Source organism: Hakea prostrata, chromosome 4 (genome assembly GCF_041222555.1).
Source record: "Hakea prostrata isolate BN-2017 chromosome 4, UWA_Hpros_2, whole genome shotgun sequence".
NCBI lineage: Eukaryota > Viridiplantae > Streptophyta > Magnoliopsida > Proteales > Proteaceae > Hakea > Hakea prostrata.
Window position 1 is genome coordinate 53,805,160 of NC_142603.1, and position 15,281 is coordinate 53,820,440.

General features: G+C 39.7%; 3 protein-coding genes across 3 annotated transcripts; 2 read left to right on the forward strand and 1 right to left on the reverse strand.

Moving 5' to 3' along the window:
• Positions 1–293: 293 nt before the first annotated feature.
• Positions 294–3,034, forward strand: LOC149019630 (epoxide hydrolase 1-like). The gene is made up of 4 exons (XM_089153604.1): positions 294–593; positions 710–892; positions 1,523–1,761; positions 1,886–3,034. Exons 1-4 carry the CDS (start codon positions 312–314, stop codon positions 2,130–2,132), a joined length of 951 nt encoding a protein of 316 aa, XP_089009730.1. The 5' UTR covers positions 294–311; the 3' UTR covers positions 2,133–3,034.
• Positions 3,035–3,748: 714 nt separating this feature from the next.
• On the reverse strand, positions 3,749–7,099 carry LOC149019631 (large ribosomal subunit protein eL18y). Its single transcript, XM_089153605.1, has 5 exons — positions 7,000–7,099; positions 6,813–6,902; positions 6,605–6,733; positions 6,337–6,519; positions 3,749–4,203 (listed from the first exon to the last, which is right to left on the reverse strand). Exons 1-5 carry the CDS (start codon positions 7,000–7,002, stop codon positions 4,045–4,047), a joined length of 564 nt encoding a protein of 187 aa, XP_089009731.1. The 5' UTR covers positions 7,003–7,099; the 3' UTR covers positions 3,749–4,044.
• Positions 7,100–11,896: 4,797 nt separating this feature from the next.
• Positions 11,897–13,942, forward strand: LOC149019632 (MATE efflux family protein). Its single transcript, XM_089151073.1, has 2 exons — positions 11,897–11,979; positions 12,071–13,942. The coding sequence occupies exons 1-2, from the start codon at positions 11,929–11,931 to the stop codon at positions 13,529–13,531; spliced, it is 1,512 nt and encodes a 503-aa protein (XP_089007199.1). The 5' UTR covers positions 11,897–11,928; the 3' UTR covers positions 13,532–13,942.
• The last annotated feature ends 1,339 nt before the right edge of the window (positions 13,943–15,281 follow it).

Below are 15,281 nucleotides of genomic sequence, written 5' to 3' on the forward strand. Positions count from 1 at the left end.
ATCTAATCAAACAGCTTTTTACTTTTTTCTAATAAAAAACAAATGCTAATGATGGATTAGTAAAGCGGTTAAAGACCCAACCTCCCTTAATCAAACAGCTTTTTATTTTTTTTAATAAAAAACAAATGTTCTTGGGTTCGCATCCATTCGGTGATATTAATTATATAAAAGCTCTCTTGAAGATGTAATCGTGGTGCGCATTAATTATATAAAAGCTAAAAAAAAAAATGTAAATATTTTTTTCTTCTATAAATGGGTATAAAACGAGAAAGTATAGAACAGACAATCTGCAAGAGTAAGGAGAGGGAGAAATGGAGGGAATTCAACACAGAACGGTGAGTGTGAACGGAATAAACATGCACATAGCAGAGAAAGGTGAAGGTCCGGTGGTGCTTCTTCTGCATGGATTTCCCGAACTCTGGTACTCATGGAGGCACCAGATTACTTCACTGGCCTCCCATGGCTACCGAGCTGTTGCTCCTGACCTCCGTGGTTTTGGTGATACCGATGCTCCACCTTCTCACACCAATTATACCGCCCTTCACATCGTTGGCGATCTAATCGCACTCCTGGATCTTCTCGGCCAAAATCAGGTGACGTCTCCCTCTTCTATCTCAATCGAAATTTCATGTTTTTTTCATTTCTTGATTGATTTCATCTCTCAACAAGAGGAACTGTTTGTCGTCGCCGGTGGTGGTGATGGTTGCAGGTGTTTGTAGTGGGTCAAGATTGGGGAGCTTACATTGCTTGGTGGTTTTGCTTGTTTCGCCCTGACCGCGTTAAGGCTGTCTTGAACCTCAGCGTCGCCTTTATTCCTCGAGATCCATCTTCCAAGCCCCTCGATACGCTGCGAGCTGCCTTTGGTGATGATTACTATATGTGCAGATTTCAGGTATCCCCTGCGAAACGATACTTAATTATTACCTAGCCTGGGTAGCAGGATTTGGTTTCCAACAAAATGAAATCTTAAGAGGTTTTAAACTCAGTGGAGCATCTAGTCTTTTTCATTGACTTTCAAGTATTCATTTTCTTCCACTTCATCTCAGCACCATTTTTGTTCTACTCTGAGCATTTCGGGAGTAAAGTTTTAGGTGCCCTTTTCATGGGTTGGTGTAAATCATGTCAATTTTACAGATTTGGGGGAAATCGCACAGCTTAGAGACTCGTTTGTAATTCTTAGTGATTTTAACTTCGATTATTCAATCTCATAGTTTTGTAGCCTATTCTCTAAGTTAGGGTAAATGTTTTCTTTTGATTTTGAGAACACCCATATCCAATGTACACCAGGCATTGTAGTTTACTGCAATTATTGGAGTTGATGAATTGTAAGATTTTTGTTTTCCCCCTCTGGGTAGAAAGCTCTTGCAAAGTGCAAACACCTAGGTTATCCATGTAAGAGAAAATTTGATCCTCTCTAGTTATGTTCATGATATTTTTCTTTTCTTTTTCTCCTAATTCCTCATTCATTGGTGTTTCACATTTCATACACCTAAACCGAACCAATTGGCTTGCTATTTGGTAGAAACCTGGAGAAATGGAAGAGGTGCTTGCCAATTACAGTGTTGCGGTAGCACTGAAGAGACTTCTAACATCTTTCGGACCACGTCCATTAATTCTACCCAAAGGCAGAGAATTTGGAGATGCACCAGATCATGAGATTTCCTTGCCCTCTTGGTTGTCAGAAGAAGACTTTAATTACTACGCCAGCAAATACAAGAACGGCTTCACTGGAGGGTTGAATTACTACCGAGTTTTTGATCTGTAAGCTCACTCCATAAAATTTGATATACTTGGTGAAACCATTATCATTCTTGAGACTCACTAGTGAATGAATGAACTTGTGTTTGAACTTACAACTGTAGTTCACTTCAATTCTGAATTGCAGAAACTGGGAGCTCCTGGCACCATGGACTGGTGCACAAGTGAAAGTGCCAACCAAATATGTTGTAGGTGAACTTGATATAGTATACAACACCCCAGGTGCCAAGGAATATGTTCATGGTGGTGGCTTCCAGAGAGATGTGCCATTTCAGCACGATGTGGTTGTAGTTGAAGGGGCAGGTCACTTCATCAACCAGGAAAGGCCTGAAGAAATCAACAATCATATTTTGGACTTCATCAAGAGGTTTTGAGGTGCTTCATTTGTTCTTCCTTCATTTGGTGTTCAATCTCCATGAGTCTGTGTGTTACGTGTATGATATATGGGTGTAGTTGATAATAATGGGGTAGATTCAAGGATTAGAGAATATTACAGTATTAGTATTGTACAATGGTCATATGACTAAAGGGATAACCTAGTCTATAAATAAATATAATAAGGGGAAAAAGCTATAACAGCATTCACTGCAGAACAACTCCAGCTTTGGGTACAAGTTCTTCTGCGTCGAGCTTGATAGGTACGCCTATACGAGATCCGCATTTTCGCTACTACCATCGCTACAACTGTAGTAGTTATGTGTCCGCCCTTGAGGCGTGTTGTCTGTCCCCCTATGTGGGTGTTGTATGTCTGTCCCCATATGTGGGTGTTGGTGCTTTATTGGTGTTTCTGTTCTAAGGGTCCACCGGGTTTTGTGGACGTGATCCATTTTGGGCTTGACCTAACCCCTACCCCGACCCTGTCTATTGCATGTACGACAGTTTGGTCCTTGTCCGCTCCTTGGTTTGTTTCAAACTTTGTGTTCTCATGCAGCTGTTTACCAAAAAAATGTAATAAGGGAAGGTATTTTGAAGGCAATGAAGAAATGTCATTCCCATATTTCATCTTCTTCCCTGCTGTTCTCGCCCCTCTGACCTTCTGTAAGTCCTAAAATTATGTGTTTGTAACACTGTCTTCAGCTCTAAACATCTCGTATTACCTTAAAAAATTCACTGATCTGGTGGCTGTTAACTTCTTATGTTAAAAACAAGACATTGTTCTTCCATTATCCGCTCTTGCCTCAATGGAGAAGTAAAACTGCAAATCATTCCATCCAGTGCTTCTTGGTAGTGCCACTTTTTGGAGCATGCAACGAAAGCTACAAGCCCTGATTAAGATTAGGATTTCAAAACCAGGATTGTCCCCGAAAGACAATCAGCCGACCGGAACAAGACCAAGGCTTTCTACTCGCTGCGGTTATAAAATAGTTCTCCTTAAGTTCTTCCCCAATCTTTCTTAACAATAATTTTTTGCGCTTGAAGGCCCATCCTCTACGGCAGGGTACAGAGACGAGGCCTTTGATCCACCTCTTTGTTACATAATGAAATGCAAATCAATCAACCGGGGAATCCATCAATCTGAATCTGACTTAGTCCATTGCTGCGGGATGTGGCACCGGGAGAGAATATGAATACTTACTCATACTTACTCAGCAAGATATATAGCCGTTGGTCGTAGATCACTAAGGCGCAACGGCTATATATTCCGCCAACTTATTTGAGTAAGGGGCGCCGTTATTAGGTTGGGCCAAGCACTTGATAATTCTTAGTCAATTCTGGTTTGAGAGCTTTCGGAGCCGAATGAAGTTCTAGGGTGAATAGCCGCCGGTGCTGCTATTAAATCATCTGATTGAAGTCAAAATGCCACATAAGTCATACCAGCTTTTGTCAGCGTAACTGTTGAAGCAGAATAGGAATACACAGTTGAAGATGTATAAGTCAGGAACAGAACTCGAACCCTGGATTAGAGCATGGTGCATCCTTAAAAGCACTGACACCTGAGGTCGATCAGTCATGGCAACAACAGATGGAGACTTGCTCGAAGAAATCAACGAAACGAAGAGCCTGTTAACCCAATTACTCAAAACTCCTCAACATGATTTTTCAGATCAAGAAGACATGCACTGAAAACAAGAGAACTGATTCTGCTGCCCAAGGAAGAATTACTCTACAATGAGATGGAACTACAATATCCGAACTGAATCACTAACTGCCTCAGGAACAAAAAAACAAACTTTAAATGGATGTACTACTCATAAAAGTACATATGTCTAGGAAAAAATAAATTCAACCATAACCTTACAGCTAGCTTTTCAAGTAGTCTTTCTTTCAAAAAACACAATCACTGACTCAAACCCTAAAGCCCCTGCTGTTCCTTTTTCCTCTAGCCCGCTCAAATTTCCTACCCTTTGCTTTCACATAAGGTTTGGTGTGGCTGTGTGGCACACCAGGGGCCTTGCCGAAGTGCTTCACTGCTTCACGGGCATTCTTAGGACCCCTTAGGAGAACCTGCAGCCAATTTACAGAAACATCAGAAACGACAACCTATAAGGGGGAATTTCTTTTTCGAGCAAATTGACAACTAGGGAAAAAATGTATATATACCAAAATAATGAAGAAGCAAGGCATTTATTTGGTACTTGAGTATAATGAAAAACTTTTACACCTTAGCTTGCACCAATTGGCTCTGATGCCAACTTACGAATAACACTGCAAAACAGGTACTTTCCCCTACACCCTAGTTTGAGCCCTACCAAGGGTGTCAATTAGTTCTGTAGAGTTGCCATGATCCAGAACAATACTGATAACCAAATTGCTTCTAAAATCCAAGACAAACAGAACCTGCTTTGTTTCAGCTCTTGTTCTGTTCTGGGTTCTCACACAGTTCAGCACCAATTCCTCTACTCAATTCATTTACTATAGCATATCCCCTACTCAATTCATATATCATAGATGCATATTATTATATGTATATAACATTATACAACAGTATCATAAATTTTAAAGGCAACATTAGAAATTAAATTCTAAAATATATTAGCATCATTATAAATTAACATATGGTATTATACCGGTAAGCAAAAGCAGTTTGGTTTTGACTATGGAGTATGGAATTGACTTCCTACTCAAAAGCAGAATAGAATCAAATCGGTTCAAGAATCTGAGTCTGATACTCATACCTAATCAAATTTTATTCAGTCTAGTTTTGGATTCTGTCATCAATTTTGGACAATTTAACACCCTTATCCACACCCCAGGGAGTTAATGCAGAGGTACGACACACTTTAAAAAGATTCTATCTTTTGATAAAGAAAAGGCAGAGCAGAGTATCTAACAGAGCAGCAGAAAGAAATGTCTGCAAAATGACAGGTTGAAAAAACAGCCCATTTGTTGAATTGTCAAGTTCCAGCCAAAAGAGAGATGTCTAAGAAGCAAGATAGTGCATTAAACAAAATCTAGGATAACAAATAAAACAGATCGATATTTTGACTACTAGAGGATGTATCTGTATACATAGTATAAGGTATACAGAATCTTAAAATCCATAATTTGGTGGATTAAGAATATTGTTGAACATCAGACAGCCATGATTGCCACATCACCCTAAAACATAAAACAGCAAGAGACAGCATATACTCTTGTTTTGAGCTGGCTTCTATTTTCTCGTGGGGGTGGTTGAGGGGACATCATTTGGGGAGAGAGAAAAGTGATTTAATACTCTACCGGTACTGAACTAATCACAAGGTAGTCTGAGAAACAAAAAACCAGAAATCTAAGTGGGCCAATTAATCTAGCTTTTGAGCAAAACCAACAGAATGGCATGTTCATTCAGGCTCAACTAGCTAAGTTGCAAGACCGACAACAAAGATCTAAATGGTTTCACAAATTGCCCATCTTAAAATGGGCTTCCATTGTTAAAAGAGCAATTCAATATCCAATAGGCAAAAACATAGGGATACACCTGTTCTCTTAACAACAATTTGACAGGAAACAGACACGCTAAGATTATATTCTGAGAAGTTCATTTAACAAGGCCAAGGCTGCATCTATAGAATGCATTCCACATGTTCACCAAAATTGGAAAGGAACAACAAAATGGTTGAAAGATTTACAAACATTGATATTTAGCGACTTCCAGTATTACAGTACAAACATCTGTTTCTAAATGGCTTTATGTTTGGAAACTAGAGGAAGAAAAAGAGTCTTTTTATGACAATTTTCGGTCAGTTGTGAAAGGGTAGCAACAGATAGTACTCAAAACTGAGCCACCTAACTAATACACACTGATTTTCATTTAAAACCTAAAGGGTTTTGATGCGACCATTGACTTCTACGACATAAGACCAGAAATTCCACCTGCTTGTATGTGAGGCAAATTGTACCAAAAATCAGACAGTAGAAGCACACACGAGATCTAATACACCACAAATTTAGATCAATGGCAACGCCCAATACTACAATTTAAGACCAGAAGTTCCACACTTAAAAACAAACAGAACACATACCAACAAAACACAAAGAATAAAAGGGTAATGATTAACGAATGAATCATGCAAAAGCAGCATAAGCATGGTTTTCTACACCCATGCCTATCTTATTAACATAATGCAATAAACGAGAAGAGCGATGGGGAGTCCGTACCGTATTCTGCCCTAGAGGAGCCCTAAGAGCAAGCTGATCGAAAGTCAAGCACTCTCCTCCTGCGTTCAAGATCCTCGCCCTTGCCCTCTCCGTGAACCTCAGAGCAGCCACCTTCAAAGCTGGGACCTCATAAACCCTGGTATCGTCGGTAACCGTCCCCACGAGCACAGCTACCTTATCATTCTGGCAAGTGCGCACCAATTACAAATTATATGCGAAAATGAAGAGACCTTAATGGGTTTAACAGAGTTGAGCACAAAGAACCAACCTTTCCCTCCATGAAGCCAATCAACCTAGAGAGAGACATCGGAGCCTTGTTTACTTTGCTCATGAACAGCCTCTTCAGTATCACTGCATTGAACTTACTTCCCGTCCTTCGAACCAGAAACCGATAAAGCTGATCACAAACAAAGCAACCATTTGATCAGAAAAGCGACAGAGATCTTCAGAAAAGAAAAGTAAGAGATTAAACTAACCTTAACGAGAAGCTTAAGGTAAATATCATTAGATTTTGGGGCGGTCCTCTTGGTCTTCTTGCTCTTACCACCAGCAACAAGATCGATACCCTAAACGCCATAGAAATGGACAGTGTCAAGTAAAAAAACACCAAATTCAACGAAACAGGAAGAGAGACATAAGTTGTTTAAGATAAGAAGACGATACCATCTCTACCGCAGCTGCTTCGTCCTCTACCTCTCCTCCTTCACCTACCGCCGCAGCTGCTTCTGGTCGAAGAGAGCTTTCTCAATCTCTGCCATCTTATATGAATAGCAGAACAAGGGTTTTGCCCTATGTCTTTGTGTTTGGTTTAGGGCTTCAACTCGGGCCGTTCTGGTTCGAGTTACTGTTAACCCTATCCCGGTCTGACCGTGCTCGAACCCAACATTTACAGCTACAACCCTAGCCCAGTCTTAAGCCCACAATGTTGATTGCTAGCTGCTAAGCCCAATTTCTTTTAAGCCCATATGCTTTCTAAATAACTCGACACCTCCAACATGGGCCTAAAAGCAAACCCACGTTCGGCCCATATTGTTACCAACTTTTCTATAAATGGGCTCCAAAAGAACATGATTCTTGTTAATGGATTAGGAAAGGCTTCTAATTTAGGGGATGTTTGGTGAGCTTTTTTTTTTTTTAGTTTTATTTTTCTGGAGAAAAAAAAGGGAACACACACATGGTCGTTACTGGTGGGAAGTGCCAGAAGGGTGCTAGTATCACCACAAGTTGTTCGATGAAATGCCCAAAAGGGATTTTCTATTCACAAAGTAATAGAATGCATTTGCTGATGCAGGTATGCCATAATAGCGTATTAGGTGCCTGTTAGAGTCAAGTTTTAAGGTTTAAAGTGCATTCAATCATCCGAGAGATAGTACAAATTTTCCAAATGTGAAAAGCATTCCAAATTAACTATGATTGAGGCCTTCCTCCTTTCCTTCACTTGGGTTTTTCAAGGACAGATTTCTCACCCCATCTCTAAAGTCTTCAGTACCTCCTCTTACTCCACACGCTTAGGCAGAGAGCTCTTTGTCCTTAAAAGTTAAATGTTGACATAGGCTCCAATGCTTATTCTCTACCCTAAAGCTCTAGCTTTACATGTTAAATTTGTCACTTCATCAACTGGCCAATCTCATTCATTTCCTTTCTAGAACCTCAACGTTTAACCATTATTTTCATTACTTAATCATGAGTTTTATAAAGTAAGCCTTCAAATGCAAATCTTTATTCTTCCCAACTAAACATCACATGCCCTGTGGGGACTTAATATTCCACTCTTATCTTTTAGTCATTTTCTGGTAGAATAATAGAAAACCCTAGTTAATGATGTATGGAAAGTTTTGGTTATTTAAAATAAATGAACTCCAAACAAATGATCACAACACAGTTTGGATGAAGCTCTAGAAAGAAAAAAAAAATTTATCACAGTTGTGTGGCTGGGAGAGTGAATGCTTGTCTGTACTTGTTTAGGTAGAAGTCTGAATCGGACATGAAAGTCCTTTCCCCCCACAGGTCCACTAGGAGCTGTTCATCATCCAAACTCCAATGGGACATAGAATAAACAGTACCACCTCTATTAAGTTCGGTTTTGACTAAAGTTGGAGTGAAATAGAATAAAATTCCGGGACTTTAGGCTTTTGCTTTTGAAGAAAGAAGACACACTAAGCCAGCAAACAATAACAGTGGTTATGTGGGACTCTTAAGGGGAAGCATCTAATGTCAATTAACTTTCTTTTGCAAGTTGTGCTAGTTGCTTAGGCTCTAGACAGTGATAATGAGAATTTTAAAATTTTGATTCCCATTAGTGGTTGGTGGTGTTCTTCTCCCACAATATCTACAAGGAGCTTTCAAATCTTCTTTCATGGTGGTTATACACTTCCAACTTCTTCTTCTTCTTCTTTCTTCTTTCTCTTATCATAGATGCTGGCCTGCCTGTTGGGTCTTGGGACCGGAGACATGGTGTCTTCCCAGCAGACCTAATCAACTGTAGGAGAGATGTGACCATCGGATATGGTATCTCTTGTCCCCCCTACACGTGCATGTTGCACACTTGGCATTCTGCACTTGAGTTGTTTCAATTAGAGATAACTTGATTGAAAGAGAAACCCACTATCAACCTCAAGAAAACAGTGTAATTAATTATCATTCTTTAGGAATTAAGTCATATAGTCTTAATCCTCGACTTACCCATATGGACTGTTCTATGTTTCTTTCTCCCCTTACTTTCTGGTAAGATATTACTTTCAGTGTTAGATGTGATTGTTTTGATCACTATGCCATAATCACTCACTAATGCATGTTTTCAACTCTCTAATATGACTACCTTTTCTCATGCAGCTGATGAAGTCCATGGTACGTAGAGAGAGAGAGAGAGAGAGAGAGAGAGAGAGAGAGGATGAGGTCCTGACCAGAATTTGCAAAGAGGAAGAAAGAGAAGTTTTGTCTCAACATGTAAGAAGCATGGTTTGTGCATTGATCTCGTTTCTTTTCCATATTTACAACTTCCAAGCTCCGGGCTTTGAATGTGGGAAGATGATTTTACCTCTCTATGGATTTTGTATTAAGTATTTCTGGGACAAATACTGTAACTAGCTAGCAAGTGACACACGTAGATCATGATCATCTCATGTCGAATCGAACCAAGCAATACAAAAGAGGAGAACGTGGTTTCATATCAAGAAAGAGGGAAAGCTGCTTTAACTTTGGTGGACATGGTGCGTGCTCCCCTTAATATAGGTGGGAGGGCAGTAGCTAGTGAGGATAGGGTTTGGTGCTTGGGGTCATTTAGGGGACCCAACTTCCAGAGATACCAGAAGAACTTGGCGACAAAGCTTGCTGTAGTAGTGTGTGTAGTCCTTGCCCTTGTACGGGCAGAACGTTTATTAAATCTTGTGTGGCTCTCTTCTGTCTGTCTGGAAGGTAGGTCAATGGGTCAGGTAGGGTTGATTTTGGTTCAAAACTGAATAAACGAGTTTAGTCAAGCCCTTTAACTTATCTTATACTAAATCGATTCAATCTAGCGTCTATACAATAATAAACTAGACTCCATCAGAAATGTAACAGATTCCAACGTGATAAAACTGAATCTTAAACCAATCCAAGAAGGAAATATACAATGGTTAATTTGGATTTGAGTTGATTTTAGTTTAGCTTGTAAGTGGTTTCAAGTGTGCAATTCTCCAACCCAGGGACAATGAAGCTGACCCCTTTCTGGGAGGGGTTCCATCATCAACTTGAGCTTCTCATATAGCTAGAGTCAGGTTTACATCACATGATTTTTGTGCCTGCACGCAAGTACCAAAATCTGGGGTACCCTTCTCCTAACCCTGAAAGTTGATGGAAGTCTTGCAACTTAGAGCTGGTCCTTGAAATTCTGGATGAGAACTTGTTTGATTGGAGTCCAATATTTCTTTTACTTCGACTACTGAAGTGTAGATGGATTTATCAATCTTATTCTGGTTCACATGCTTGTAGACTTTTGGACTGTTTCTTCTCCCAATCCTAGCTAGCTGCTCATAGAGTCAAGTGACTGAGGGCCATCTAGGGCTAAATTTGCTTTATATGAGATTCCAGACACTTGCCTACCCATCCCTATACACTCTTTGCCGATGTAATTTGTATTTTTGTGGCTTCCCTTGCTATGCATCAATGGAAGTTCAGATAATGGCACGTGGGAATTAGTTCCTTCCGCTTTCAAGTCTTAAAGCATCCATTTGGGTAGTTCAGTTCATTAGATATTTTTAGAGTTCAGATCTTTTATTCAGGTATAGACCTCTATACTCCCTTCATACTTCTTTACTACATCTTAGTAAAAAAAGTTTATTGGGGAGTCCTCTTTAAAAAAAAAATTCTCCTAATTTAGAGATGGGCTCCCTTGTAATGTAGAGATATGAGAAGAACACAGACGTCTACCCCAAGACAAGTAGAGGATCCCAACTCACGTTTTCATAGCAAGGTAGCTGCAATATAATCAAAATTTTCATCATCCATCATAGATACTACATCTACCATGCATGTCTATGCAATTTTTCATGAACTAAGGTGTGCCCTCTCAACAGATACATTCCAACAGCTAGGTTGACCATGTGTTGAGTGTGGGGAACATGAAGAAGTGCATGTATCACCACCAGTTTCTTAAATATTACTTCTCAAGATAGTTTCTTTTGAAGTCATCAACACACACAAAAAATCTATCTATATATGGGAAAGAGAGAATCTAATATATTGGGTATTAAAATAGTAAATCTCATCTTTAATTTTAAATTCATATTCTCTAATCCAATAATATTATCTATTTTATTAATTCGGATGGCTAGAACTCGCAGATTAAGTGATTCTCTTTTCATCATGAGTGAATGGAAACTCAATCCAAAAACTAAAGTAGTGATAGTAACTCCTTACTAAGCACGTCTTTTGGGTAACACTTAACCAACTTAGAAGAGATTAGGTCATTAATTTTCTAGTTGCTATTTGCTACTACATTCTTCTTTAACTGTCACAGAAAAGGACCCCAGTCAGGCATGCATGAATCAGTAATATAAACAAGGGGACATGACTCAACATGTTGAGCAATACCTTCCAACTCAGCATAATTTTATCTCAAGAAGGTAGAAAATGAAATTTTATGTTACCTTGCATGTTAACAATTAATACAAAAAGCATCTACGTATGAATAGATATATGTACCTATGTATATATGTTAGGTGATCAAGAAGAAAAGAATTACCTAAATTTGTTGACAATATATATATTTTCCCATGAGAAGTAATAAACGTAAGTGAATTCAATTCCTATAAGGAAACTGACGAAAATAACTATGACAACCAGTATAGTGCATGTAGAGGTGTAATACTTAACTTATTTCAGTTGCGGTTAGCTTTTCTTGCAAGCTCTCTTGTGGGGAAGGAACCTTTATAAAATCTTCTCTGATCCCGACTTTCTAGCAACTGAGCTTTTCCCCCCACACCTTCAAAAGCTCTCTCTCTCTCTCTCTCTCTCTCTCTCTCTCTCTCTCTCTCTCTCTCTCTCTCTCTCTCTCTCTCTCTCTCTCTCTCTCTCTCAAACAAAAAGAAAGAAGGGGAAACAGAAGAGAAGAAGATGGTTGCAGGAGAGCAAATCAAACTCCAAAAGTACTCGAGAATGCCAGAGGTACGAAAACCTTTTAAATTCCAATGAGTCATGACTTGCAGCAAATGTGCTGCTTCACTTCACGCACCACTTATTTATTTATTCTCTATAGGTAATAGAGGAATTAAAGAGAATGAAGAAGATTGGTTTACCTATTGCTGCAATGGGCCTTGTGGGCTACCTCAAGAACATGATCTCGGTTGCATGCATGGGAAGGCTAGGCCCTCTTGAGCTTGCTGGTGGTGCTCTTGCCATAGGCTTCACCAACATCACTGGCTACTCAGTTCTCTCTGGTCTTGCCATGGGTATGGAACCTGTTTGTAGCCAAGCTTTTGGTTCTCACAATCTTGCTCTTGCAGTTCTCGTACTTAGAAGAACCATTCTCATGCTACTCTCTGCATCTCTCCCTATTGGACTACTATGGAGTAACCTTGAACCAATCATGCTTGGACTTCAACAGAAACCAGACATTACAAGAGTAGCAAGTATCTACTGCCACTTTGCTCTCCCTGATCTCATCTCTAATAGCTTCCTTCATCCTCTGCGTATCTACTTACGTAGCAGGGGAAACACATGGCCACTAATGTGGTGCACTTTGCCCGCTGTCATTCTGCACCTACCCATCACTGTCTTCCTGGCATTCAATCTCCAGCTCGGCGTTTCCGGCATCGCCATGGCAATGGTTATCACCAATTTCAACTCTCTTCTATTCCTTCTATGCTACATGTTCCACACAAGAACTTCTGAAGAACCTTTATGTATTCCTCTATTTCCACCAACATTAACATCAACTACCATGGGAGAAGAATGGGGAATGTTGTTAAGGCTTGCTATACCAAGCTGCCTAGCAGTTTGCTTGGAATGGTGGTGGTATGAGTTTCTCACAGTCATGGCTGGTTATCTTGGAAAACCTAGAGTGACACTTGCAACATCAGCCATAGTTATACAAACAACTTCTCTCATGTACACCTTGCCCATGGCACTGAGTGCTTCAGTGTCTACAAGGGTTGGTAATGAGCTTGGGGCGGGCAACCCAAGAAAGGCTCGTTTGGCAAGTCATGTGGCTATGGGACTAGCCATTCTTGCTTCCATGGTTGGGTTGTTGTGGAACACCATAGGGAGACAAGCCTGGGGGAAAGTGTTCACGGAAGATAATGAAGTTCTGGAGCTGACCATGGCAGTGTTACCCATAATAGGATTATGTGAGCTTGGTAATTGCCCACAGACAACAGGGTGTGGCGTTCTCAGAGGGACTGCAAGGCCAAGCATAGGAGCTGCCATAAATTTCTATTCATTCTACATGGTTGGAGCACCTGTAGGGATCTTTCTTGCAATAGTACTGAAAGTAGAGTTTGTGGGGCTTTGTTATGGACTGCTAGCGGCACAGATTGCTTGCGCACTCTCAATTGGAACAGTGATTTGTAAGACAGACTGGGAGAAGGAGTCATTAAAGGCAAGAGACTTGACAGGGACTGAGAGATGTGAAAGCCCAGATGATGATGAGGAACAAATAACAACCAAATGTGAAGAAGAAAAAGCAGAGTTTCTCAAAGTGGTGAGCATGGACGCGTGAAGGCGTGGGCAAGGGAAACACTAGCTTGTGAGAAGAAAACTCCAACGTGGCAAAAAGTAGTCATTGTTTATGGATTTGATTGCTCTACTATGTAGTTCAAATGGGATACATCATCTTCAGTATATATTAGGAGAATTACCCACAAAACTGGATTTTCTTTATTTCTTTTTTTCTTTTGGATTGATTTGATCTCTTCCTACTGGTTACTGACAACTACCTTCCTCCGTTCTCTCTCTGTCTCTCTTCTCAACAGCCACATTATATTGGCTTGGCTCTGGCACTCTAGTGCTGTTTCCACTTGTCTTTGTCCGTATCAACACATACGTACACACACAACCCACTCTCTCTTCCCCCTTCTCGGAAAAAGATTGAGAAGATTATAGATTTTTCTTGTAATGGTAAGCGTTCTTGTTGGAAAACATGGGCAGGCAAGAAATACTAAGCATGTGAAGCTAGACAATCTACATCAATATGCCAGTCATTATCACTTTTCATGGGAATAAGATGATCATTTAACTTTCTAATGCATATCTAGACGCAAGAGTATAATCTTTGGAGTGTTAAAGAGTTTTATTTTATTTGTGATCGTATTCAAGAAGGTTATCATTTGTCGATTCAGTCCAGTTTTAGCATATTCTTAGCCAGCTTGAAACCAAACTGTTGGGAATCGAAGTTTTGTGTTCCAATTGGTTTTGATTAGTTATGTTTATGCAATTGATTTCTATTCTTTCAGCTTTATTATTAGTTGACAATTATCAAGATTTAAATATAACACTCAAGATTGATGCTAAATTAAAATCTTTATTTCTAGCTTACTATGGAGTTGCTGTCACTGCATCACTTGCCCTAATTTTGAGTTGTTCCTACATGATTTATTATGGAGTTGCTCTCACTGCATCAACTTATTCCAATATCATTGTAATCCAAGATCATAAGTTCATATTAAGCTATATAAACTTCGTATGGAACTGCATTATTCTTGTATTATTCACCAAAAAAAAAAAGAAAAAAGCAATATTCTTATATGATGATAGAGGCCATATTGCCACGCTAGTTATAACTGGACACTCCATACACTTTTGATTACCCAATCCGTCAACCAGTCTGAGATGAGGGATTGAGCACTCAAAAAAATGTGAGATTCTTCACCTAGGAAATAACACCACTGGGAAATGTAGAATCTCCAAAACATTTTCCATCTCTCAAAAAATCATTCTCTAGTGGTCCTAGGGGTTTAGATCCTCTCCGTCTCATGTTGCTTTCTCTTCTGTCCGTTTGATTGTCAAATGGGCAAGGTGTGGATTGGTTTAATTATAATTGTCAAATGGAGAAGAATCACGCCTTTTAAAAACGAACTAATTCAGTTTCAATCATTTCTAAACAAAATGGTTCCATTCAACCTTGGCATCAGATGTTTGCAATTGAACCACTCCCACATTGCCCATCAGCGTTTAGACGACACGACCAGACACAACATGAGACTGAGAGGAGCCGGATTCCGTGTGAGACTCATTTTGGCATTTCTGAACAATATAGATGGAACTCGTGAATTCAATCTACACAGAGTTATTTGAATCTAAGGATTTTAAATCCCTAGATTCATGAATGAGAGATGTATACCTATTTGGTGGTAAATCACCTTCAGATTGCCAACGCAGAGTTGTTTTAGTGGTTAAAACCAATACCTCTTAGTGAAAAGGTCGTGAATTCGACTCTCACTGAGGCATATTAATATCCCATCCCCCGACTT